This window comes from Notamacropus eugenii, chromosome X (genome assembly GCF_028372415.1).
Source record: "Notamacropus eugenii isolate mMacEug1 chromosome X, mMacEug1.pri_v2, whole genome shotgun sequence".
NCBI classification, from domain to species: Eukaryota; Metazoa; Chordata; class Mammalia; order Diprotodontia; family Macropodidae; genus Notamacropus; species Notamacropus eugenii.
This window is the reverse complement of record NC_092879.1, coordinates 73,971,115-73,998,804: the sequence shown is the minus strand read 5'-3', so window position 1 is coordinate 73,998,804 and position 27,690 is coordinate 73,971,115. Positions and strand designations below refer to the sequence as shown.

General features: G+C 40.2%; 1 protein-coding gene across 1 annotated transcript; it reads left to right on the top strand.

Moving 5' to 3' along the window:
- Positions 1-488: 488 nt before the first annotated feature.
- Positions 489-27,690, top strand: RLIM (ring finger protein, LIM domain interacting). Its single transcript, XM_072626016.1, has 5 exons — positions 489-888; positions 16,939-17,030; positions 23,704-23,896; positions 25,228-25,311; positions 25,909-27,690. The coding sequence occupies exons 3-5, from the start codon at positions 23,728-23,730 to the stop codon at positions 27,492-27,494; spliced, it is 1,839 nt and encodes a 612-aa protein (XP_072482117.1). The 5' UTR covers positions 489-888; positions 16,939-17,030; positions 23,704-23,727; the 3' UTR covers positions 27,495-27,690.

Here is a 27,690-nt window from a genome sequence, read left to right as displayed (position 1 = left end):
CTGTCATTGAACACTTTCCTGCTTGTTTTGATGGGCCACAGCCACGATCAGCTGACTTAGCCTATGAGCAGTCAAGGTCATTTCCTTGCCACCATGAGGGAATAATAAGGATTGGGGGTGAGACTCTTGGTTAAAATTTTTTTTAAGTTTTACCTATTTAAACATTGTCCGTTAGCCTCATACTTTTCGTATTGGTTTTGAATGCCATTACTATAGGCTGCAGAATTATTTTTTTCTTTACGTTTTCCCAGCGAGGGCTTGAGAAGTCAACATATATCACCATTCACTAATACACGAATTTCAAAATGGGCTGAGTGCTTCAGTTGGCGCGAACGGGAGCCCCGGCCATAACCAAGGGGAGCTCTCGCCACAGGCAGTCTGCGGGGGGCTAAGAGGGAGGGAGGCACGGGAAGAAAGGCGGAAAGCAGAAGGGCCTGGGAGGTGACCGGGGCTTGCCCTCTGGGGCGTGCCAATTGTGGGCCGCCAGCGGGGGAGGGCGTGGCCAGACTCTGCGGGCTCGAGGGTCCCGTGCTAATGCAAGATGGCGCGAAAAACCGTCACGTGAAAGGCGTGAAGAAGCCTCCGTGGGCCCGCGCGTCCTCCTGTGGGGGCGGCAAATCTCGCGAGACTGAGGCGGATTGGCCCAACGGCCGTGGGGTGGGGCCGTGCGTAAGCAGGGCGTTGTGCCGTCACTTGGTGTTTGGTGGGAGTCGTTTCCGGCGGTTCCCTGGTAACAATGGAGAAGGAAATGGCCGCCTGAGCGACGTGCAGGGCAGCGGCCAGCCTCTACCACGGAGTCTGCCCAACTCGACTCGGACGTTGGTGGTAGGAGGCGGGAACGATCGCCGCAGGCCCTGCGAGGGAGTCGCGTTCCAGCTGCGACCCCTTGTAAGTGGGGGTGGGCGGGCGGGAGCCCGGGGACATCCCGGGCGGGAGTCGGGGAGCCCGCCGAGGAGCCGCCCCGACCCGACAGTCTCTGCCTTCCTCCGCCTCCGTCTCCTCTCAGAAAGGCCCGGGGTTTTGGCTGGCCAGCCCGGAGCCCGAGGCCCGGCGGTGAATCGGCGCGGGGAGAGGAGAGGCGAGCTGAGGGGGATGGCAGGGGAGGGGAGGGCAGGGGGCGGGCTTCTCGGCCAAGTCCCTCGGCCGATGCCATTTTAGGTTGGCGATGGCGGTTGAAGCCCGGGGACCTTGGCCTTGGCCGCGTTTTGCCTGCCTCCCCCACCCCAGCCCAATTCCCAAGCTTAGGAGCCCTCGGGATGAAATGCCCGCCTCTCATTGCCGGGGCAAGGGGACTTTTCTCGGGGGTGGGGGGAGTTTCCCCCAATTAGGGGGGCGGTTTTCATCCCCTTGAGGTTGGGGAAGTGAGAATCGAAACCAGACCGTCAGGTATCCGAAGGCCTTGAGATGCCAACGCCTTTAGCGTGGTGCCATTCTCTAGGGCCCGTTTTGCGCCGCACTCCCCCCTCCCCACCTCTCCCCCCCCCTCCCCCCCCCCGGCCGCCCGCCCAAGAGGGTTCCTTCCTAGGGGTAGATCGAGTCTGCTGTTTTACCCCCACTTCCAGCCGGAAGGTGTGGGGCTGTAGGATAGGGGGTAGGAATTGGATTAAGTCACCTTTAGCTTTTGGTTTCTTAAAAAAATGAAGTATTGCGGGTTTCCGCAGGCCTTGTTGCTAGCCAGCTGCGTTCACCATCGCGTCACAATCACGGTTTATTGGTGGGCCTGCCGGTTGGTTACTAGACTCTCTATGCCGTTTTCCCTTATGCTGATTAATTTCAAGATGGAGGAGACAGCAGCTACATGTCTATCCTAGACCACTGCTCCGTCATTACTCCACAGGTTAGCCCTTGGACCCGAGACCTGGCAACCCCTTTCTTGTTAGAGGCACCTGTTAACTGTATGCTATCATAACCGCACTAGTTCTGTGCTAGTGACCAAAAATGTCTGTGCTTGTAGAATCTGAGCTGATGAAATGCGTTTGAGTTGTGGGATTTGTGCTAAGGGGAAAGAAATGATCTGTTTTACTGCTAGTCACTGGCTTAGCCCTTCGAAGGGCCACAGTGATCAAGGACAAGGTATCTGCTCGGAACAAGCCAAGGGAACACTCCCTGTTCAGGCTGACTCATGAGCAGCTTCAGACTTGATAGGAAAGCACAGTTTTAACAGAATTTCAGCCATATTGAACACGAGTGTAAAATTATAGCAGTATGCTCCCAAGATTGCCTAGGTTTGGGAGTGAAAATTGATAAAAGGCACTTGAGCTTTGAAAAAAGACTACTGTATTTGGGAAGTGTCTGTCCTTTTAATCCTTCTATTCTCATTGTGGAACAATATCTTTAGATCCTCCTCTAAGCTAATGTTTTGTGGGAAACCTTTTTCTGATACATTTCAGGTTAAACCCCTGAAAGGTAATTTAGATTTTGAAAACGTTGACTGGTAGGATTGGGCGTTTTTATTCAGTATTATAGTAGCTTCTCAAACTGTCTAATGATCTTTTGGAATACTAATTAGTGGGCTTTTGTTCTTAACTACTTTACCGTTAAGCTGATGTGTGGTTCAGATGTTTGGGTTCTGTATATATCAAAGAAATTCATACTTTATAGAAAGAATGAAGAATTTTTTCCTCTAGTCTCATAATTATTGTACTTAAATCATGTGTCTTAAGAAATAGATACTTTGCTATTAAGTCTTTGGTGTAGAATAAGGTTTTAAAAGCTCAGTAGAATTTCTTTTTAAAAGTCTTATGTGTATCTTAAGTGGAATTCCCACTCTAGGTAAGATCTTCCTGAGCTTATTAAAAAAAAAAATCTTAGAATTTGGGAACTGGAAAGGGTTTTCTATCAATGTTTTAATCATTCAAAACAAGAGAAACTTTCTTTCATTAAGAGAGATAAAATACACATAATGACTTGCAGATGTTGGGCATTAGTGGCAAAAGAACTGCAAAATTTGTTTATTTGTCTCTGAATTCAAGGATTAGTGTCCAAATATAGAGATAAGGACTGAATCAGTGATTTCATTGGCATAGGGAACTCCCATGAGAGGATAACCCCTCTGCCAGTGCAGGTTGGTATATTCTCCAAAGACTTCTAGTCTTAGTTGCCTTAGAAGGTTTGAATATAAACTTTGCTAATTATAAAATCCTATAGATGATTTGTTAATACTTATAACATCTTAATTGAAGTTCTTTGGGGAGCAGAGCAGCCAACTGCTATTGGAATGTTGACTTTTTTTGTTCTGTTGATTGGCAGAATTTGATTCTCAGAATCCCTTATGGAAATTGAAGTCTCATCCTACCTTGGTTACATTATTATGAATTAAATAAACATGTATTTTAAAATATAAAGGCAATTTGGTTTAGTGAACAGACTGCTAGACTTGAAACCAGGATTAAAGACCTGAGATTAAATCCTATTTCTGACCTATTAGTTGTGAGATTCTAGATAAGTCACTTGTTTGCCTTAGTCAGCTCCCTAGGACTTATATACTAAGTCATAAACAGTTTAGATCTGAATCTGTTGGGAGTTGCCACATGAAAAATCACAGAGCTTTCCAGGGTAGTCACAGTAAAAGTCTATAGGTTTGATTTAGGAATTCTTATTAACTGAAATCAAAATTACTTCTAACTTCCAGTCATTAGTTAATTGGTTCAAATATCCCAGGTTGCTGATTTACTCTGACTTCTAATTTTACAGTAGTATTACATAGTACCCCTATATTTCCTATTCCCCTAGCTTCAGAGCAAAAGCATACTTAGAGTCACAGATTCCTATAGTTGGAAGAGACTTTAATGAGCATCTTAGTCCAATTTCCTACACAATGGAAGAATACCCTCCCATGACATCACCGGCAGGTGGTCACTCAGCTTCAGTTTCAACACTTTCTGACAACTATAATTGTTACAAAGTTATTTCTTATAGTGGTGGGTGACCACCTGTTGGTGATGTCATATAGGGAAGTAAGGCTTAGAAGACTGGAAGTTTCTAGTGGTTTTGGGAAAGTTCTGTCCTTGGAATCTCTTGCTTTCAACCTGAGCATTCTAAGAATTGTATAGTATGTTGATATATAATTTTTTTATATTTGTATCGCACGCATAATTTACATATATGTGTGTATATGTATGTATGTGTGTATATATAGATATGCATACATGTATATACATCTGTCTGTCTATCTAGGACATAGAATGGACCGTGGAATTATGGTGATCATAGTGATTTCTTTTTCACTGTGAGGTCTGCCATTTGATACTTGTGTGACCTTGGGCAGGTCACTTAACCCATTTGGTCTTCAGCTCATCTGAAAAACTGAGGGGTTTGGATCAGATGACCTCAAGGACCCTGCTATAGAGCCCAGCTCAATGTTAACCTATAATTTCCATTTAGATTTTGGTGAAAAAATAGCAGAATTGGTCATTTTACAGGCAACACGATTTTGCTTGTCTTAGAAGAATGGTTATATGGGTGGAAGAGTGGAAATTTGTCCCTGACCTATTTAAAGTGTCTTTTGTTATCAGTTCTTTAATCTATTGACTCTCTCTTACAGGAGGTGGATGATGAACCATTTTGGCATTTTGCCTCCAGAAAAAAATTTCAACCTCAAAGTTTCTGTGATTAAAATTATAAGTGATCCTTTAGCTTTCCCTATTAGTCTGTGTTCCCAAAGTAGAACCCTCTTATCAAGCAGTTCAGTATACCACTTGCTTAGTGGAAACATGCAATTGAAATAATAGCCATTCTGACCTTTTACTTTCATAGTATTCAATTAATATCTTACTCTGACAAAAATATCAAAATTAGTGCCGCTATGGAAATGTTTTAAAAGTTTATTTTCTACTGAAACTTTATTTAAATATTTTAAAAAATATTCTTTATCAGAGAAGAATGATATAATTTCACGTAGCTACTCAGGTTTTGGTAGTACTTTTTGATTTACAAAACGCTTTCTTCACAGAGAAATCAATTTCTACCCATTGAAGTAATAGGAAGCATAGTTTTCCCCAATTTACAGATGAGGAAACTGAATTTTGGGGAATTTGAGTGATTTGTTCAATATCCCAGAGATAGTAGAAGTCCGAGCCAGGTTTCAAATACAGACATCCTAGTGCTCAGGTGAGCGTTCTTTCTACATATTAGGTAGTTCATTTCTTCCATTTTCATATAGCTGTCAGAATTCCTTTGAAAATGTTCTTGTGTTTTTATTACGCCTGTTATATATGCATCTTCTGTTATTAATGAGAATATTATGTATAGGGAACAAAAAATGTGCTGGTTTGTCTGGATCATAGTGTGTGATGCAGAGTAATATATAATTAGTCTGGAAAGGTAGGCTGCAGCCAGATTAGGAGGGGGTTTAAACACCAAGCTGAGCTTATCTTTTTTTTTTCCCCAAGAGCCATTGGAGCTTCTTGAGTGGGGGAGTGACCTGGTCAGGAACTTGTACTTTAGGACTGTTCAGCTGTGTGTGTGGAGGATGCACTAGAGATGACTGAGGCTGTTGCAGTTGTTAAAGCAAGAGATGTTGTGGAGGTAGAATAGACAAGGATGTGGTCAGTAAAAGAGAGTGAAGAGTTGAGGTGAATTCCCGGATTGTGAACCTGGATGACTGGAGTAATGGTGGTCTTTTCAACAGAAATAAGGAATTCCATAAGAGGAGTGGATGGAGCAGGAAATAAGAATTCTATTTTGAGTGTGTTGAATTTGAGAAGCCTCTGGGATATCCCATTGAAGAAGTCTAATGGGCTTCTTGCAAGAAAGACTGAATGGATATATAAATTGGGGAATCATCTCTTAAGAGGTGCTCATTGAAGTCACGAGAGCTAATGAGATCACCAGTAGAGTGGAGTAGAGAGAGAGAAGAAAAATCTGGGCAAAGCATAGAGTATGGGGGGGGGGAAGGGCATAATGTGAAGACTTAGAAAGAATGGTAGGAGAGTAGAGCTTCACGAAAATTCAGGGAGGGGAGATGCCCAGGAGGAGGGAGTGGTCAGCAGTCTCAGATGTTATGGAAAGGTCAAGGAGCAGGAGAACTGAGAAAAGGACATCAGATTTAGCCATCAAGAGATCATTGCTAACCTTTTGAGAACAGTTTCAGTTGAATGATTAGTTCAGAAGCCAGATGGCCAGGAGTTGAAAAGTGAATTAAGAGGAGAGGAAATGGAGGCAATAAATAGAGAAAGCCTTTTCTAGGAATTTACCTGTGAAAAGGAGAAACATAGGATGTTAGCTAGGTTGAGGGGTTGAGAGGATCAAACGAAGGTCGTCTTTTGGGTATTTTTGTTTTTTGTTTTTTTTTAAGAATAGAGGAGACTTGGAGATATTTGTAGGCAAGCAGAGAAAGAGCAGCAGTTAAGGAGAGAGAACAAATTAAAAAGAGTGTAGGGAGGATGATTGTGTATGGGAGTATATGGGACAAAAAGCAGAAGTAGAGTTGGTCTTGGTGAGAAGGGCCCTGCCTTTGTCATACTGGAGCTACCAAGAGAATGGGGAATTATGGCAACAGGTTTTGAGGAGTGGACTGGGGGTGGGGAGAAGGGACTAACAGTTTCTTAATTTCTCAGTAAAGTGTGAAGTGAAGCCCTCCTCTGAAGTGGGGGGATGGGGTGATTCGGGGGCTTGAAAGAAAAAGAAGTTTTGGAACACAGCTGTGGGGAGTGCAATAAAGAGAATGGGGGGGGGGGGGGGAATAAAAGGATTAGCCCAGGGCAGTGAGGGTACAGGTGAAATTAGATAGCAGACATTCGTAGTGAACTCAGTCAACATGGCTGTGACTTTTTCAGTTGCTGTTTAGTGTATGTATGGGTAGGAGTGGAGAAGGTTGGGGTCAGCCATGGTTACTCAGGCATTAGTAGCAATAGAATAAGGGAGCAAGGCATTAAGGTCAAGAGTTAAGGACCATGTATAATTGAACAGGTTTTAGTATCAAGATGTATATTTTTTTAAATTAACTTAGATTTTCTGATCTACATTCTCTCCTTCCTAGTCCCCTTCCTGCTTCCTTTCCTTCTCTCCTCTCATTGAGAGAGCAAGAAAAATAAAACCCTTGTTACAGACACATAAGCAAGACAAATTCCCACATTGGCCGGCCCCCAAGCAAAACAGAACACCTCAATCTGTATTCTGAATTCTGTCAGGAGGTGGGTAAAATGTTTCATCTTTAATCCCCTGAAATTGTTGGTCATTGTGGTTTTTAAAATAGTATTTTATTTTTTTCTCATTTACATGTAAAGATGAATTTACCATTCATGTTTAAAAATTTTTGAGTTCCAAATTTTCTCCCCCCCCCTTCCTTCCTGAGGTGGTAGGCAGTTTGATATAGGTTATACATATGTGATCATACAAAATATTTCCATATTTAGTGTTGTGAAAAAAGATAGTTGGTCATTGTGTTGATCAGCATTCCTAAGTCTTTGAGTTGTTTGTCTTCATAATATTGCTGTTATTGTATGAATTGTTCTCTGAGTTCTTTTCCTCTTTAATCTCTTTTGGGCATAGACCTGGTAGTGGTATCACTGGATCTAAGAGTATGAACAGTTTAGTAGCTGTTGAGGCATGGTTCCAAAGTGCTTTCTAGAATGGTTGGACCACTTTATAGTTTCCCCCACTGTTTTCCCATGACTCCTCTTGCATTTGTCATTTTCCCTTTTTATCAACTTTGCTGATCCGATAGGTATGTTGTTTTAATTCGCGTTTTTCTCTTAGTGAATTATAGAGCACTTTTTATATGATTACTCAAGTTTAGATTTCTTCCTTTGAAAACTGCCTATTCATATTTATTTATCAATTGAGAAATGGCTCTTAGTCTTATAAATTTGAATCGGTTCCCTATACATCTTAGAAATGAGATCAGAGAAATTAGAAATCAGAGAATTCAAGTTATAGTTATAATGTCAAGATTGGGAAAAGAAGAAAATGAGACTAGAGCAGCGGATACAAACAGCTTGGGAGAGCGTGGTGGGCTGGAGTGTCTAGAAGTCCCAGTGAAGTTGAAGAATAGGGTAGGAGGAATGAGGCATCAGGAGAGAGGAAAGTTGTGGAGGTTGCGATCAGATTGAGGAATTTCAGAGTTCTTAGTCACAGAAGTGGAATTCTTTATGATTGATGATAAGATTAAGGGTATGACAATCTTTGGGTGACGGAGGTGGTGTGAGGGTTCGGATTGTGGGAGTTAAGGTGTCTCATGTCATGTCAGCCCCCAATATAAGGGAAGAAGTTGGGCAGAACACTTAGCTCCTGAATGCTTCTCTTCTACTGCTTAGACATCTGTTGTTCCCTCATAATGGCCTGTTTTTTTAGTCTCCTTATCGCCCTGAATCGCCCTCCTTCACATACTGCACCTTCTTAATGTCTTTTTTTCAAATGTTTTTTCTCCCAGAAATGAACAAAACATTCCAGCTCCACTCTGAACAAGGCAGGGTACATCAGGGCTGTTATGTCCTTAATTCTGGACACTAAGTTTCTGTTAATGCATTTTTTAGAAAAAATACTTTGTTTTCAGTTTTCTGAAATCATTTCCATATTCTGTTAATGCATTTTAAAATCACATTAGTCTTTTAACTGCCACATTATGCTATTTGACTCATTGAACTTATTGCCCATTAAGACTCCATCTTTTCCGCATGAACTCTTTTTTGTAGTTACATTTACTCTATATTTGTATTGTTGGTTTTTAAAAATCCAAATGTTGGGGGTTTTGGTATTCATTCCTCTTAGACTTCAACTTACTAGATTTGGTCCTTAACTGTAGTGGATCCTGACCCTGTCAATTCAGTGCCTTAACTATCTCCCAGTTTTGTGGCATCTGCAAATTTGATCAGTATGCCATCTTGCCCTTTATCCAAGTTTTGGTAAGAATATTAACAGAATGACACCCAAGACAGATCCCCTTTCTATTGTGCTTTTGATCAAGTAGCAGAAAGACGTCCCTTCATTGACCTTCCAAACTTTGGTGGTGACCTAAAGTGGTTTTCTTTGAAGGTCAGTGGATTCAAAGAAGGAATGTGTTGGAGAAGAACATGAGCTAGGTAAAATAGATTTTGGGAGAGTGGAAATTTAGTTAGGAATAAATATTAAGTCCTATCTCTGAGGTTTAAAAAATTATGTTACAAGTACAGGGTAGAGGAAGCATGACTAGATAAGTTTCTTTTTACATGAAAAAGATTGAAACAAATTCAGTACATATCAGTAATGTGATGACAGTCAAAAAAGCTTGAGGTGTCTTAATAAGCATAATGTCCAGAATGAGAGAGGTAATTGTTCTACTGACCATGGTTAGATCCCTGGTTAGATCACATCTGGAGTTTTGTGTTCAGTTCTGAGTACTACATTTTAAGGAAACTAGAGGGTGTCCAGGATGATGAGAGGTCCATAACACCTGTGCATCATTTGAAAGAACTGGGGATATAAAGATGAAGCTTATTATAGGAGGAAGGGAGAATTTTCTTGAAGTAATTGAAAGTAGAAGAGGGAATGGCCTTGTTCCACTTGAGGCCTAAGGAGCAGAATTAGAAACAGTGGAAGTTTTGAACAGGCAGATTTCAATTAAATGTGAGGAAAGACTGGCTACCAATGAGGTGTATCCCAAAGTAGAGTGAACAGTAGGAGGTAAGGGTTTTCTCATCACTGGTCTTCAAGTGGAAGTTGGACAGCCATTTGACAGGGATGTTCTAGAGAGCATAGATCTTTGTTCAGTTACAGTTTGGACCAGAGGTTCTTAAACTGATTTGGCCTATCACCCCCCCCCTTTTCAAAAAAAGTTCTCAGCATCCCCCTGGGGTTAGGTTAGGTTAATCCTTATTTTTATTCACCCTCCAATTACATCTGAAGCTCCTACTACCCTACTCTTCCCCGCTCTGTTCCAGTGGCCCCCTCCCACCCCCAGGAGGCGGTCTCGCCCATTTTGGGGAACCTATGGTTTGGATTGGGCGTCTTGGGTTGTCTGTCTTCCGACTTGGAAATTCTGTCTAAAGTTGGAAGTAGGCAGCAAGCTCAGTGGAAATGATTCCAAGAAGGTAGTGTAGATAAATGGGGAGAGAATTGGGATTGTTCTATGGTCTGGAAATAGGCATTTGATTTTCCTGGGTCCTAAAAGATGTACCACAGCAACAGTGCTTTTATTTGATTATGATTTCCTATAGGATAATTGTACAAAAGGAAGACTTTCCTTGGTCCCTGTTTGGGTTATAGTAGGTTACTCTCAAAGTGCCTAATTATTCAATGTTTAAATTTCAGGCAGGAAAAAGAAGCTGAGTCTTTCCATTTTATTTTTCTGCCATGATGTACCAGTCATTTTTCTCCTTCCCTAATCCTCCTTCAAATATCCCGCAAACACATAAGCTTAAAAGAACTAAGGGGTCATTTATCTAGGAAATCTGCATTCCCCTATGATTGCAAGCTCATTCATTATAGAGATGCAGGGTATCAACTGTGTTTTTTCTTCAGCTCTTGCATATAATTAATGTTTGCTGAATTGAATCATGCTGTTTAGTCCCTTCATTTATTTTATTGTGTTTTTAAATTCAGTTTTATTTTCAGTTTCATATTCTTTCCCTCCCTCCACCCCTCTTCTATCCATTGAGAAGGCAAGAAATATGATACCCATTACACATGAAATCATGCAAAAGATATCCAGTTAACCATGGTGGGGTGGGGGTGGGAGAAGGGAAGGGGACAAGATGAAAAAAGGGAACAAGAAAGTGCTTCAGCATGCACTCTTGAGTCCATCAATTCTCTATGTGAAGGTGTATGGCATTTTACCATGAGTCCTTTGAAGTTGTAGTTATCCACCTTAATCTTTCACAGCTGATTATTTTTAAATATTGTTATGTAAATTGTCTTTCTGAAACCATTCCCTTCATCATTTCTTACAGCCTAATAGTGTTCCATTAGAGAAACTTGCAAAGATTTTTTTCCTCCTTTTCTAGTTTTGGCTTCATTGATTTTGTTTATGTAAAATCTTTGTGATTTTATGTAATCAAAATTATCCAATTTACCTCCTGTGAACCTCTGTCTCTTATTTGATCATGATCCATAGATCTGACAGGTAACTAGCTCCATGCTTCACTAATTTGCTTGTGATGTTATCCTACTTATGTCTAAATCACACACTCATTTTTGAGCTGATCTTGGTATACAATGTGAGATGTTGATCTATGTCTAGTTCCTGTCTGACTACTTTTCCAGTTTTCCCAGCAATTTTATCAAATAGTGGGTTCTTGCCCCGATAACTTGGAGCTTTGGGTTTATCAAACACTGGGTAACTGTGCCCATTTGCTTCTGTATGTTGTACCTTCATTTTATAAATGAGGAAACTGAGGTTCAGAGGGGGAAAAAATCACATGAGTAATAATGGCAGGGCTGAAACTCAAACCTAGGTCTTTTGGCTGTAGGTCAAATACTTTTTTCCTTCTATTCCACACTACCTCTCACTACAATAAAAAAAGATGTTCTATAGAGTTTGTGCTTATGGGATTTCACTTATATTAGATCTAGTGTTTTCTTCATAAAAATTATGTTTCCTTAGTTGTAGATAAACTTAAACTGAACTAAATAAGGGACACATTGTTTATCTTTACAAACTTTTGGTTAAATTTAGGGCTTTTGGGATTACTGAAAAGGAAATGGATAAAAGTATTACAGTGATCCAGTAAGTGATGAAAAAAGCATGAAGGAGAAAATATTAAAATATTAATTCAATTCAGCAAACATTTATTTTATAGGATATGCAGTTTATAAAATAGTTAAGAAAATTGAGATCCTACTTTTGTCTAATAACTTTTAATTTTAGGACTCTTTATTAAATTGGTACACTTCCATCTACATTTGAAATGATAACTAAATATTTGCTAAGGTAGGTATTGAGGTTGGTTTGGTGAATTCACTTGTAGGTAGACAGTGATACATCAGATCCCATGATTACAAACTCCATGGAGCCACCTACCTTTTTGTTTGAATTTTATTTATTTTGCAAGAATTTATCATTCCCTCTTACTATCCTCCCTCTCCTACCTGCATTGAAGAATAACAAAAAAGAAAAACTAAGCACAACAAATATTAGTCTTTACAAATCTCCACATTGGCCATGTCTAAAAATGTATGTTTCATTCCTCATTTTAGGTCCATTACTTCCCTGGCAAGAGGTGGGAAGTACAGTTTCATGGTTTATCATCAGAGTTCTGAAGTCTTTCAGAATTGTTTTTCTCTTTACCGTTGCTATCATTGTATAAATTATTCCTCTGATTCCACTCTTTTCACTCTGCATCAGTTTGTCTAGGTCTTCCTAGTATCCTCTGAAACCATCCCATTTCATCATTTCTTACACAGTAGTATTCCATTATATCCACATATGTAATTTGTTTAGCCATTCTCCAATAGATACTCCTTTAGTTTCTAGTTTTTTTGCTTCTGTGAAAAGAGCTGCTAGAAATATGTTTGTCCATGTAGGTCCTTTTCCTCTTTATTTGATTGCCTTGGGGTCTAGTGGTATAGCTGGGTCAAAAGACATGAACAGTTTAGTAATTTTTTGGTCATAGTTCCACATCACTTTTCCAGAATGGCTGGACTAATTCACAATTCCACAAACATTTCATTAGTGTGCCTGTTTTCCAACAGTCCCTCCAGCATTTGTCATTTTCCTCTTTTGTCAGAATTTTGTTTTAAAAAGAACATTGACCACAGTGTAAAGTGGAAAGAATAAAGCAATGGAAACTGAATCCTAGGAAATGATAATGCCCAGGCCTGGCTCCGAAGAACAGATGAGAAAGCACCTCTCACTCTTCCTCTGTAGTAGAACTTGGCATATGTTTTCAGGCTTTTTGGATGCATTGCTTAAGAATATTGCCCCTATGTTGTCCTTACTTCCCTTGGCTAGTACTGTCCTGAAGAGGATAGTGAAACATTTGGAATACATTTAAGGAAAGGGAAAGAGATACCTAAGCAAATTGCATTTCACTTTGAAGGGGATATCAGCTAATATGCCTTTTTTCTTTTCCTTTCTTATCACCCAACTTTTGTTTATTAGTTTGAAGAGCAGTTTGAGTAGTAAGGATGGTTTGGCTTTTTCAGGCCAAGGTCATTGGATACATAGAATTAGGAGGTATAGTCAGAATGGTCTAGTGTAACGGTAGCAAATTCAAATAGAAAGAGATCCTTGTGGGCTGCACAGTGACTTAGAAGACCAAAAGTTTACATTATCCATGTTGTATTGTACTTTTCTTTATTTTGTTCAATATTTCCCAGTGACATTTTAATCTGACTTGGGAGGGCCAGGAGGTGAACAACTCAGGAGGTGTAGTGGATAGGAGTGCCAGACTGGTTGTGTGATCTTGGATGTCGTTGAATTTCGGAGTCTCTTTTAGCTAAAAGGAACCTTAGAAATCCTCTTGTCCAACTGATTCATATTGCTGATGAAGAAACTGAAGTTCAGAAAGTTTAACTGACTTGCATACAGGAAGATACTAAGCCAGTGGGAGTTGGACTTCAAATCCAGCTAATAATTCTGTCTGTAACTCTTCCCACGTGACCTCCTTGAATGTTTGGGCTAGAGAAGGACATGAGGAACTGAAAGATAATTATGCTGATTAATCATCTGTGGGAACTAAAAACAGAGCTGAGAGTAGTCCTGCTTTCCCTAGCTGCCTGACTACCAAAGCATTCTAGGACCCTTGGCTTGGACTTGACCATCTTTTTGTTTTACATCATTAACATTTTCTTATTACCAAGGTTTCCATGGCACACCAGTTTCAAGAAGTTTCTCCAGTCTGTCCAATTCTAAGAATTTGCGCTGTATTCCTTGGCTTTTTAAATAGAATTTCACCTTTGTGAAGGACAGCTAGCATGGATAGAGTAGTGGACAGCTTCTTATGAAGCCCCAGGCTCAGACCTCTCACTGTGTGACTGGTCAAATCTCCTAACATCTCTGGACCTCAGGCAACTCTGGAAGACTTAAGTTATTGATAGGTTATGTTGTAGGTCTGAAGTGAAAGGGAAGAGGAAGGGAAGGGAGTGAGCATTTCTCTGGCACCTCCTAGGGGCCAGGCACTGTGTTAAGAGCTTTTACAAATATCTCATTTGATAGCACAACCCTGTGAGGTAAGGGAAAGGGATCGGAAGTATTGGGATCCCTTAAAACAACCAATGTTAGATGCTAATAATGTGGGTAGGTCCACATCTGCACACACATGCATAGAAATCAATAGAAAGATGAATTGACCCAGAATTATGATTAAATGTGAAAGTTTCATAAATAAGACTGCCTTTCAGCAGTCAAGGCTTAGAAAAGAAAGTTTGGCACATTTGTATATGCTAACAGTATTTTAATGCCTTCTTTTCTCATTCTACTTGACTACTGTAACATTTGAAGAGCCAGTGGTATTTGTGTTGGTGATGGAACTGCTATTTTGGAAAAAGAGGGAATGTTTATGGGTTGTTGTTTTTTTAAACCTGTCTTTTTTGGGAGGGATAAAAAGTTCCCCTACCCACCTGGCTTTAGAAAGAAAAGAATAATGAGGGGGGTGAGTAGGTAGAGAGGAGAGTCTGAAGGAAAGTAACTGTGGTTTTATCAAATGATCTAGGGTCTCTAGTGTTAGTAACATTCAGTTCTTTGTAAGGATAGTGATTCAGGAAACAGGAAAGGGTCAGCACAAGCAGTAGAAGATTAGGGAACCTTTCTCCTCTCAGCAGTGGAATCAGAACATTTACTGGTGTGGATGCTAATGTTAGATGTTAATGTTAATTGTTAGAATTAAGATGGCATTTTTTTCTCCTTAGCTCTTTGATTTTTCTTTGGGGAAGATGTTTTGTTTAGTGTTTAGGTAGATCTTATGCCTCCTTGAATGCAATTGATTTAGTTACTTGGTATCACCAAAAGGGCCAGGAATCATTGTTCTGGGCTTGATTGAATGACTCTTGGGGATTATTGCCATTTCGAGTTCTCTCCTGTTGACTCTGGGTAAGACAGAAAAACCACAGTGAAGGTCATGTTTAGGAACAAATTCTCGTTTAAGTTGTGACACACATCAGTAAAAGGAGAGAAGCAGATCACTTGAAGATGAACCTTTCCATATGACTTGGGCCTGCCATCCATGTACCAGCTACCTGGGACTTGACAACATTTTGTCATGGTGGGGTTTTTAATGACTTCACTTTATTTCAGCTTGAATTTTTTTCAATTTACCTTTCTTGGTGGAAAGAGGGCAGCAAACCAATAACTGCTGCCCAACTCACCTACCCTGGTAGGTAGAAATGCTGAAGGATATCCCTGAGTACTGTTGTCAGTTCCCTTTGTCTCTGCCAGTGCTCCTGGTAGAGGAATAGCCCAAGTTATTCACTAGTTGTATTGACTGGAAGCTTCAGTGAATGTCATAGGAGCCTGCCCTTGGTTTCTGTTGGGAAGAAGTAGTGAATTGGGGAGGGGGGAGTGGTAGAACGTTTTCTATAATAAGAGGTAAAGGCGTCAGCCTGTTTTAAAGAGCAGGAAGATGGAGATAAGAGCCTAGAATGAAACTAATGACAATGGGAGGGGGTGCATGGTATCTCGGCCGACATTTTACTTAAGCATCTTGTTTTTGGAGCTTTATTTTCTTGACATATACTCGATGATTTTTGAACTATCTCGTAGGTAATCAGCAGAACTGAAGGGAACCTTACAGATAACGGATCGAATCTATGTCATACAGATGAGGTTCAGTGAATTGTCCAACCCCCACAGCTACTTTGTATCAAGCCTTTTGACTCACAATCTAGTTTGATTTTTTTTAAAAAACCTTTTCTTTTAAAAAAAAATAACACAAAGGAATAGAAGTACTTAGTTGTCTTGAAGGAGGAGGGGAGAAGGGGATGGAGAATCCAGAACTGTCATATATTTCATCACTGTGGGGAACTCCTGCTGTAAAAACTCCTTCAGCTCATATAATGTATAGTCTTAGGAAATTGCTTGAGATAGAAGTTCACTGACTTGTCCAGGGTCATTTAATCAGTATTATATCAGATGTAGGACTTTCATCCAGGGCTTCCTGGCTCCCTCCAGCCACTGCCTAAGTACAAGTGCTTAGTAAGACACTCAAAGCTAATTCAGATCAAACTATTCAAGGGTTAACCATTTGGGTACTGAAAAAACCATCATAATTGTCAGATAAGAATTTTTGCCTTGGAAACAACTAACCTTTGAGTGGTTTGGGTGCTGGCAGTTAAAAGATATTTCGTTAAGCTACTGTAAACACATAGGCAGCTGGTGGCTCAGTGGATAGAGCACTGGGCCTGGAGTCAGGAAGACCTGAGTTCAAATCCAGCTTCAGACACTTCTTAGCTATGTGACCCTGGTCAAGTCCCTTAACCTCTACTAGACATCAGAAAATGGCCAACTACTCCAGTATCTTTGCCAAGAAAATCCCAAATGGGGATCATGAAGAGTTGGACACAACTGGAACAACAAAACCCTTGGTGTCATTGGTTGTGTGCAAAGGTTGAGTCAGGCCTCTGATTCAACAAGGTTTCCAGTTTTTGTGCCTTTTTATTATTTTAAGCATTTTGTATAAGTGTATGTAACAGGTTCTCTTAAATGGCACTATTCGTTTCTATTCTAGCTACTTTTTTCTGTGCTTTATGGATAAAGTTTATATATGAAAATAATGAAATCAGCTTTTATCTCATCTACTTAGATGTTCTTTCCAATGCTGTCGATTGAAACTCATCCATTTTTGCCCACTCTCTCTTGTCCATACCCTGGCAGAAGTTTATCTTGTGGATCCACTCCTTGTGTTCACACTTTGTCCTGCCATTGTGAAGATGCCGTAGACCACTCAAGCTGTCCACATAGCTTTCTTAATTCTCATTAACTCCTCTCTGAGTCTCTGCTACAAGAATCTGATGAGTTAACTTTAATGTTTTTTTCCTGTGAATTTTTTTATAGCAACTCTGACCCTTTCTGTTTTGGAAAACTTCCAGATTTTGGAGCTTGGAGGGAAGAGAAGCAAAGTGCACAGCGTGTTGTGGCAGTTGAATGATGCTTGAGTCACCTTGACCTCTTATTTTCAAAGGTAATTTCCTCCAGACTTTAACAAATGCTGTGTTCTAAATGTTTTCTGAATTTATTTGTGCACGTTTTCAGATTCTATTTAATGAAGACTTATGTTTTTATGTTCCTCTTATATTTCACAACAGCTTTGGCATATTTCCTAAATTTTGGAACTGGGATCCAGCTAGGCCTACTGAACATGATTAATGTGTAGACGTACTACCAAGTCCGTCCAAGTCCTGTAACCCAGTTATATACCCCCAAGGCCATTGTATCTAGAGTGGGAAGATCTAAAATGCTATGCTTTTAGTAATGATAAAAACAATGATATTAACCTGCATAATTTGTGTTAGTATGTGACAGGGACTATAAGTGAAATTATGGGGCAGTAGCATGGCACAGTAGACAGAGTGCTAGGCCTGAAGTCAGGAAGACTTCTCTTCCTGAGTTCAACTCTTGGCTCAGACACTTACTAATTGTATGACCCTGGGCAAGTCACTTAACTATTAACTTCATTTTCCTCATCTGTAAAATGAGCTGGAGAAGGAAATGGCAGACCATTTCAGAAAGCCCCAAATGAGGTCATCAAGAGTTGGGACACGACTGAGCAACAACAGTAAAAGAAATTAAGGTCACTAAGCTAGCAGTTCAGAATTCAAGGTGAACTAAATTTGCATTGAGATTTAGATATAACATTGGCATAATTTCACTTGATCTTCTTACTGATTTAAATTTAAAGTAGACAGGGGGGCATAATATTTTGATAGTAGCTCACCTTTATGTGTATCTTTTTCCTTATAACAACCCTATTATATAGATGGTTCATGTATCATTTTACATTTTACAAGAGGAAATAGGCTAAGTTAAATGATATGCCCATTGTCTCCTAGCTAGTAAACCTCAGAGCTGGGTCTCGAACCCCAGGCCTTCTGCTCTTTCTGCTGCATCAGTTTGTTTCACCACGTGACAGGGTTTGATCTAATCACTATTAGAAGATTGTTCATGGATGTGAGATAGATACTGATCTGGCAGCTTGTTTTCTAGTGGATTCTATTTATAAAATAGTTCTGGTAAAATGTATAAAGAGACAACTTAAAAGACTCCTCCGTCCTCTGGTTCTCTCAGTGACACTGTTAAGAGTTTTGTCATTTGGAAGCTCTCTGAAGAGGAGTGAGTAAGCACAATGGAAAGAGTAAGCAAAAGGAAAGAGTAAGGTGGAACAGTGTCAATCAATAACTGTAAAGGAATGTCTTTCATAACTTTGTTGTCTTCTGTGTTGGGTGTTTTAATCATGATAATCATAATAGCATTTCAATAGTACTTTAAGATTTGCAAAGCACTTTACCAATATTGCCTCATTTTATCTTCACAACAACCCTAGGAGGTAGGTGCTATTATTATGGCCCTAAACTGAAGCAAACAGAGGTTCAGTGACTTGCCCAGGGCCACCCAGCTGGCAAGTGTCAGAGGCAGCATTTGAACTCAGGTCTTCCTGACTTCAAGTCCTATGCTCTGTCTTTTATATCTAGTTGCCTCTATTCTGATCTCACTTCCTTCACTTCAGTCTTAGCCGTGTAGCTGACTGATTTAACCATATACCATCTTCTAAATTGTAATCTAGTAGGCCCCTTTATCCTGTCACCAGGCATGTGTTGGCCAGCCCTCATCCTCGGTTACCCCCACAATCTGTCTTCTCATTTCCTACTCACATCCTGCTGAGTGACACTGGACAGAGTCCTGTGACCACGCCCCTTGGACCCCTTCCATCGGGCTTTTACCGCTACCTGACAGTTCTTTTGTTGTTCTATGCCTGTGGGGATAGGGAATCTGTTTCAGAAGAATGAGGTACGAGTTTGAAGGATGGGATGGATGTTCTGGTTAGATGAAAAAAATCTGAGTTCTCAGTCTTGGGTGTAGAACAGTTAGTAGAGATGGTCACATCAGGAGTCTGCATATCCCTTTGTGTTATGGCTGAGGCATAGTTCTTTAGAGTCTGCTTGTGCTCTCCATTGCCCTGAGTGAACCTCATTTTAATTATTTTGATTCATCCCTAAACATAATCACCAGTAGAATATTGGTATGAAAAGATGAAACCTTGTTTCACAGAAAAAGTTGGGGATCATTAAGGGGGTTTTGCAGGTCCCTAAAGGCAATAAATCCAGCTACCTCTCATCCTCATTGATGTTGCATCCAGCTCTCCATTGTTCCTTTTATGTGCCTGTTGAAGTATAGATAGATAGACAGACTGGTGGATATGCTCTGTATGTCTCATAGTATGGAAAATGTGTACTGTTTGTTTTTTTACACTTTATTTTTAACGTTCATTTTTTAAAGAACATTTTGAGTTCTAAATTCTCTTTCTCTCTCCCATCCCTTCCCCACCCATTGAGAAGGCAAGCAAAATGATAGCAGTTATACAAGTAAAGTCATGCAAAACATTTCCGTATTAGTCATGTTGTAAAAAAAATAAAAATCAAGAAGTATAAAGAAAGTGAAAAAATCTGCTTCAGTTTGTACTCAGAGTTTATTGATTCTCTCTGGAGATGGATAGCATTTTTCATAATGAATGGGTCCTTTGGAATTCTCTTTGATCATTGTCTTGATCAGAGTAGCTAAGTCATTCCCAATTGATCATCATTACTGTGTTACTGTTATTGTGTACAATATTTGCTTGGTTCTGTTTGCTTCACTTTGCATCAGTTCATATAAGTCTTAATCAGGTTTTTCTGAAACCTGTTTGATATTTCTTATAGCATAATAGTATTCCATCACATTCATATACCACCACTTATTCAGCCATTCCCTGATTGATGGGCATCCCCTCACCTTCTAGTTCTTTGACACCACAAAAAGAACTGCTAGAAATATTTTTGTACATCTAGATCCTTTTCCCTTTTCTTTGGTCTCTTTGAGGTACACAGACCTAGTAATGGTAGACAGTATGCATTCTTGATCCTTTTAGTTTTCTTTGGGAGGAGAGGAGCTGTTTTGGCCCACCTCTTTTGAGTAATTATGAGGAGGCCCTGCAACCTTCTGGTGCCTGATGCTATCATTAAATACTGCGGCATCCCTAAACAGGAGGGTCTGGAGGAACTCACTTTTTAGAGGGAATGCCTCTTCAGCTTGGATTCTGGTCAAGTTCTGTGACAGTGATGAACAGCTTTAGGGAGCAGACATTTCCTTGCTTTATTCTTTGTCTGATTGTGTGTGTGTGTGTGTGTGTGTGTGTGTGTGTGTGTGTGTGTGTGTGTGTGTGTAGTATATATGCCTCATTAAACAGAGTTGTCTTTGTCATTATCATTTTCAAGGAATCTTGCTTGGTTTTGATGTATGCATGGGAGACTGCTTTTGTTGGTCATCCAGCAGGCACAGTGGGATCTTGTATTATGTATATCCCTTAGTTGTGTGATGATCAAGATGTCTGCTGTGGATGTTGTTTGGGAAAGCTTGCCTGTTCCTTTCTAATACTCTCATCAAGGATGCCTTCCATGCACATATAGATTATTATTGAAGCTATTTATAAATAGGCAGGTAGTCCTGTAGCTAGGTCGTTGTTGTTCTTTTAGTTCTCTTTAAAAGCTAAGGTCCAGGATTTTTTCATGCCTTTCGTATTTTTCCTTCCTTTAGCCAGCCTGCAAATCGATCCCTGAGCGTGCTCACGTCTTTGTTGTCTCCAGCTGCTCTCCTGGCCTGTTTGCTTTAGTGCTGCTTCTTCCTCTGTGAGCACTTACAGGAAAGGACTGTCATGTTAAGAGACCAGTGAGTTGGTCCCCCACTGTTCTTCATAGTGATGACAAGGTTTTTTGGTGGTACTCTTTGCAAGTTTTTTTCTGCTTTTGTTTTGTTTATCCCACCATTTTCATCCTTAAATGCTCTTGGGAGAACTTTCAGGTCATGTTTTTTGCCTGGCTTTCTTTAAATTTGTGTTAACTTCCATTGCCTTTATGTTTTTAAAGCAGCCCTCCTTATCTTCTGCCATTCTTCTCTGTAAGATATTACAAAGCAGTGTAGGTTCTAAATTGGCGTGGTCTTTCACTTCAGTATCTTGTGTATTTGCCCACTGGGGTATTTTTTTAGTCTCTTCTGGTTTCCTTTTTATGACAATTGATTTGTATTGGTTACACTTCTATATGAAGTTATTGTAATCTGTGTCTAAATCCTTCTGTTCGTAGCTTATATTTTATTATCATTAATTTGCTTAAATAAGTCAGGTAGGAGTTCTTTTAATTATAGAGTATCTTTTTCTCATTCTGGCTTTATACTAATTTTGCTCTTTTCTGTAACAAATCCAGGCTGCTTCCCCCATCAGTAATAAGTTGTTTCCTGTCCACATGTTATTACTGGGGGATTTTTTGTGTGAAGTTATTTAGTTTTCCCTGTGTCCAGTTCCTTCAAATTCTTTTAATCTTTTTATTCTGAACTTGACAAAAACAGTATGCATAAACATAAAGAATAGAAAAAGAGAACTGCATATGAAACTCTTGAGTTTTCAAGTGTATCATAAATTCATCATGTTAATTTCAAAGTTGTCCCATTTGTCTTTGTCTCCCTCTGAACTTCCTTTTTGTTCTGTGCATTTTTGAAACGTTTCAGTGATACTTTTATCTTTCTTTTCCTCTTTACTTGGCATCACTATCGCTAAACCTAATTTCTACCAGGCTGCTTTCTGGTCTTAAGTTTACAAATGTGAGTTCTTTCCTCAGTAGTCAGGGTCTTTGAGTTTCTCAAACACTGTGCTGCCATGGTTGTTTGTTTCTGCGTGTTGTGTACCTAATCTATTCCACCAGTCAATTTTTCTATTTTTAACCGTTTTCAAATAGTTACTTACTGCTTTACAGCATAGTTCTAGATTTGGTACTCCTCAGCCCCACTTCCATCTCACTTTTTCCCTTGAGATTCTTTCATTCTTTATTCTCCTAGATGAATTTTGTTAGTGTTTTTCCTAGACCTATAGTATAAGGAGGCAGTGTGGAATAACTGAAAGAACACTGAACTTGGAGCCAAGGTCCAAGTGGACCCCTTGGTTTCCAGTTTCCTCTTAATCATTTTTACCCCCTACTTTTCATTTGAAAGATCATACTCCTTCCTGGAGAAGTTGGCAGCATGGTAGCCAAGCCTTCCTTGGTAACTGGACATTTCTTTTTGCAAATCTCAGCGGATCCTGACTTTTAGCCTTCCTATTACTGTTCAGATCACTCTTGGACTTGTCTGTGTGTCCCTTCTAAACACCTACTTTTTAAGAAGCTCATTGGGGAGCTCTCAGCTTCCTTTGGCTTTCCATAGATGCCTTGCTGTTTTCATTTTAATCAGGATTGTTCATAATGTATGGTCAGATGTTTGAAGAGTTTTAGGGTTTTTTTTTGTCAGATCCCTAAAGCATATATGAATTTGTAGGTTCCTAATTTTTAGTGTTAAGTCATTGACATTCAAAAAATACTCCCTTATCTCCTTCCAAGTATGGAATCAGTTTCTAGTTGCGTGTGATTAAGCTTGAGCTTAATGAAAAAAATGTGAGTTGCCCATTGTTTTTAAAATTTGTAGTATGGCATCTTATAAAGTGAATTTATTTTAATTTTCTTTTTGAGATCACCTCAGAGTATCTTATTTGTATAAGACCAACATATGACAGGCATTTTTGTAACAGTTTTACCAAAGTGAATGAATCTTTCTGTTAACTACCTTGGGAAACTGAATCTTTCCAAGAGTTGTTAAAAAGTTTCTCTTTATCCCATTTCACTGGCCAGTCTTCAAAAGCTTCATGATTTGTATTTTACTCTTTTGTAAGGTGACAGAATAGTTTCCAGGTACATTGTAGGAAGAACTGGAGAGAGCTCCGGGAACTTAAACCTGGACCCAAATGCCCTTTGAGTCAATCAACTGAAAGTCATGTACTTCCAAGAAAAAACTTCTTGCTAGTTTGGGATTTTTTTACTTTTCGGTAAAGGGAAGTTTTTTATCTCCAGTAGTGACTTTTGCCATGTGATCTTCATATGTGCAAACTTCTTCCATGTTCACATGCATACAAGACATGAATTGTTTTTCCCCAATTTATTTTGTCAAAAGAACTTTTCCCAGTCTCTTTGGTAAATTAAAGAAAACCTTGTAGTAAACCAACTTTTAATACCATGCCTGTCGCAGATTTGAAAGACTGCCTTGTCCCCTCCTCTCCCCTCTTCCGCCATTGTTGGTTGGTTGCTTGTGGAATGCAGGCTAATTTGAATGTTGGCTTAATCCAAATATAATTAAGTGGGAAGGTGGAGGGGAGCATAAACTAAATAAAATTAATTTTTGTATCGTTCACAGTTTTTAGATTCCATAAAATGTACAGTTTCATTAGCATGGAAAATTGCTAGCTGACCACATAGAAACCTGGCAGAATATTCCTGTGAGTTCGTATGGTTACTGAATTTTCCTGGCGAGCTTCTATATTTTCTGAATACTTACTCAGAAGTATATACCTGTACTTCTCAAGGGTTAGCTGTTGGATAGCTACTCATATACTTAAAACTTTGTTAGCAAACTTAATTTCTTAGCATAAAATCTTGAGGCAGCTTTCTAAGTCATATAGAGTATATTCATCTATCTGGTAGAGTCTGTCGATATTAATGGTAGGAAGAGGGTAAGTGACTATTTTTAGGTTGATCTGTATGCTGTTTTCAAGATGAGCAATCTCTTTTCCTCCCTCCTTCTCTTAGATAATTTTCCATTCATTCATCACAATGGAAAGCTCCGATTCTAATGATAAAGGCAGTGCTGATCAGTCTGAATCACAACGTAGGCGACAGCTGGATCGATTGGATCGAGAAGAAGCTTTCTACCACTTTGTAAATAATCTGAGCGAAGAAGACTATAGACTTATGAGGGATAACAATTTGCTAGGTACCCCAGGTATGTTCTGTGCAATTTGGAAGATCTACACTTGTAAGTTAATGACTTTAAAAGAGTTTAATTTGATTTTTCAGTCAGATAGTTTCTTTAACCATTGTATTGCTCTATTTGAATGATTACAATAATTTGGTGCTACTGTTTATAGAATCATAAGTTTAGTTCTGGAAGGGACTTCAAGTCATCTTGTCTAGTCCCCTCTTTATGTTACAGATGTGGAAGCTGTGGGCCAGCGAGTTTAGATGACTTGCCCAAAGGTTTTATATCAGGGGTGGGGAATCTGGGGGGCCCGGAGGCCACATGTGGTCCTCTGGGTCCTCAGGTGCAGCCCTTTGACTGAGCAAACTTGTTCCGTGAAGTTCAGATTCAGTCAGACAGCCGCACTTGAGGACCTAGAGGGCGACATGTGGCTCTAGGCCCCAGGGTCCCCACCCCTGGTTTACATGCATATAATAGAATGATTCTTGAGTTGACTAACCATTGTTTTGTGTTGTCTGATCTTATTCACAGCTATTTTATTACCATTTGCCACATACTGACTAGCAGTGAATGGTGTTTAATTATCATCTTACTGTTATCCTCTTTTTTAGAGGGTGATAGTAACATGGACATTGAATTTGGACACTACAGATCCCTGAGTGCTGTGGTTCATGTGAAACACTGCTTCTTGAGATGGACTTACATCTCTTTAGAGTATCCCCCTGAGGTCTCTGAATACAGTACAGATATGCAGAAATTGATGATGTTGTTTCTAACATGCATAAGCTACTTCTGTGAATATGGAGAGGGTGAAATAAGTGTGGCCCTTACTTGAGTTTTAGCCTTAGCTATAGAGCCACGAATGATAGGTTAAGCAGACAGTTTATGAGCAAAGTCTAGACTAGGAGTTGACACCTTAAGGCATATCCTGATGGTGGCACATGAAACAAGTGTGCAGAATAAGAGGTAAGGTCGGAATGGTGGGGAGGGGCTGAGGTATGTGAGTTCCAAGGCAAAATTGCGGAAGTAGGTGAAATTTGGTCTTTGGCCCCTTTCTGCCTTTTCCTGACATGCCCAGGCCCTTCCCTCCAGGTGCCTCTCTGCTATGGTATTTATTATTGGCCGATTCATGCTCTGCCTCTGACTTTCTTCTTTGGGGTATTTGCGTTTTCATGACTCTTGATGCCTTTTAGACCCAAAAGAATGAAGTAGTGTGCTTCCTTTATTCTCTGTCCCTCCTCCTCTCCAAAATGATTTTTTAAAAGCTTACTAACCTCAGTCTCATCCCTTTTAGGCTTACCATTCATTGCTTCTCTTTCCTCTATAATTGAGCAACATTTTCAAACTGTTTTTAGGTGAGATTACCGAAGAAGAGTTATTGAGAAGACTTCATCAAATTAAAGAAGGTCCCCCACAACAAAACAATGATGACAATAGAGGTACATAATATTTGGGGGAGATTAAGAAAAGGGAACTACTTGGGTACTGACTAGGGACTGTCAATTATGCAGAAATGGGGGAGCAAATGAACCTGAATTCTCAGACAAGTGAAATATTTGCTGTGCTATTTTTAGTGGCCTGGTCAGTGTTCTGTTGGGATAGAATAAGATCGAGATCGTTTAAATGAGAACTTTTCTTCTTGGTTTCCCCAACTACACTGAATTTTCCCATTGCTTACTAGTTCCTTTCCACAGAACAGTTACTTCCTCTCAAGCAAATAAAAATATTCTGGCCTCTGCATCCTCAGCTTTTATGACGTTTCCCTGCCGGTGGGAGGTAGGGCCTCAGAAGGGAAGATCTGGCCTCTGCAGCCAGCAGTCTGTTTTTGTTCCTGAGCTCGTCCCCTTGTGTAGCGTGCTCAGATTAGGTGCTAATAGTGTGCGTGGAAATCAGTATTATTCCAGCAAGGTGAAGTCTACTTTGAATATTTGAAGTTCTCATTTGGTTGTTTTGGATTCTTAGAAGAGATAAGGAGCTGTAATATTTTTTTGGTAGTTCTAATGTTTGTAGTTCCTATTTTTTTTTTTTCCTTCTAGAATCAGCAGAAGATGTGTCTAACAGTGATTCCATCATAGACTGGCTTAATTCAGTCCGTCAGACTGGAAATACAACAAGAAGTGGGCAGAGAGGAAATCAGTCTTGGAGAGCAGTGAGCAGGACTAACCCAAACAGCGGTGATTTCAGATTCAGTTTGGAAATAAACGTGAACCGTAACGGGACCCCAAATTCAGAGAACGAAAATGACTCATCGGTAGAACCTTCCATCGGAGAAGATATGGAAAATAATAGTGACATCGAAACTTCAAGAGCTGAGTCGCCATTTCTCAGGCAGCACGGACCTGAAAGGAACGTCCTTGAAGAACTAACTGAAGTATCTCTTCCCAGAGGTCAGAGAAGAGCAAGAAGCAGAAGTCCAGAGCAACGGAGGATCCGAGCGAGGACCGACAGAAGTAGGTCACCTTTGATTTCAGTAACTGAGCTTCCCCGAAGAGGCCATCACAGTGTCACATCTCAGACTTTGGAGCATTCTGTGGGAAATGAGTCGGAGGGGAGTTCTAGAACTAGGCAGCATGTGACATTGAGACAACACATGATGGGAACTGAACTGTCGAATGAAAATGCCATTTCGTTTTCAACTTCTGACATGAGAAACATCCCTCAGGCATCGAGTTCTTCAGAAACCAGTGGGAGTAATGAATCTCTGGCTCCTGGACAGAGACCTCCAACTATAGTCCTTGATCTTCAAGTGAGAAGAGTTCGTCCAGGGGAATATAGGCAGAGAGACAGCATAGCTAGTCGAACTCGTTCGAGATCTCAGTCAACAAACAACACGGTCACTTACGAAAGTGAACGTGGAGGGTTCAGGCGCACATTTTCACGTTCAGAGAGAGCAGGAGTAAGAACTTATGTCAGCACTATCAGAATTCCCATCCGTAGAATCTTAAATACGGGATTGAGTGAGACTACTTCAGTGGCAATTCAGACAATGTTAAGGCAGATAATGACTGGTTTTGGTGAATTAAGTTACTTCATGTACAGTGATAGTGATACAGATCCCAGTGGCCCATCCTTAAGTCCTAGTCTCGAAGACCCAGAACTTCAGAACCCAGGATTGGGTACTAGTGGTAGTGGAGGTGGCGTCAGTGCTAGTACCAGTGCTGGTGGAGGTGCCAGTAGCAGTAGCAGTAGCAGCTCCAGCCTTGAAAGTTTAGAAACTAACTCTGAATTATATGATGGCAGCAACGAAGGAAGCTCATCTGGTGTTAGACGGGAAGGTAGAAATAGAGACAGGAATTCGGTCACATTTGAAGAGAGCGGTTCTTTGCCTTTCCTTAGTCTAGCTCAGTTTTTCCTCCTAAATGAGGAAGATGATGACCAACCAAGAGGACTCACCAAAGAACAGATTGACAACCTGGCAATGCGAAATTTTGGTGAGAGCGATGCATTGAAAACCTGTAGTGTTTGTATTACTGAATACACTGAAGGCAACAAGCTTCGAAAACTGCCTTGTTCTCACGAATACCATGTTCACTGCATCGACCGCTGGTTATCAGAAAATTCTACTTGTCCCATTTGTCGGAGAGCAGTCTTAACCTCTGGAAACAGAGAGAGTATCGTCTAACTGGGATCTGGACTTGGAGTGATCTGGCTGTTTAGAATTGATGGGCAAAACTCGAAAACAGATGTCACTTGCTTTATGGCCACTTTTTGAGTGGTTTTAAGTGTAATATCCTGGAGTGCATCTTTGCTTCCAATAAAATTGTTCACCCCTTTCCCAACTCCTATGTGAAATAAAAGCCAGTTACTTTAAACAGCAA

Excerpts from the sequence above, each read along its gene's own strand:
- RLIM (XM_072626016.1), top strand. The coding sequence starts at position 23,728 with ATGGAAAGCTCCGATTCTAATGATAAAGGCAGTGCTGATCAGTCTGAA. Across the intron at positions 23,897-25,227 it reads CAATTTGCTAGGTACCCCAG|GTGAGATTACCGAAGAAGAG; the intron begins GTATGTTCTGTG and ends AACTGTTTTTAG. Across the intron at positions 25,312-25,908 it reads AAACAATGATGACAATAGAG|AATCAGCAGAAGATGTGTCT; the intron begins GTACATAATATT and ends TTTTCCTTCTAG.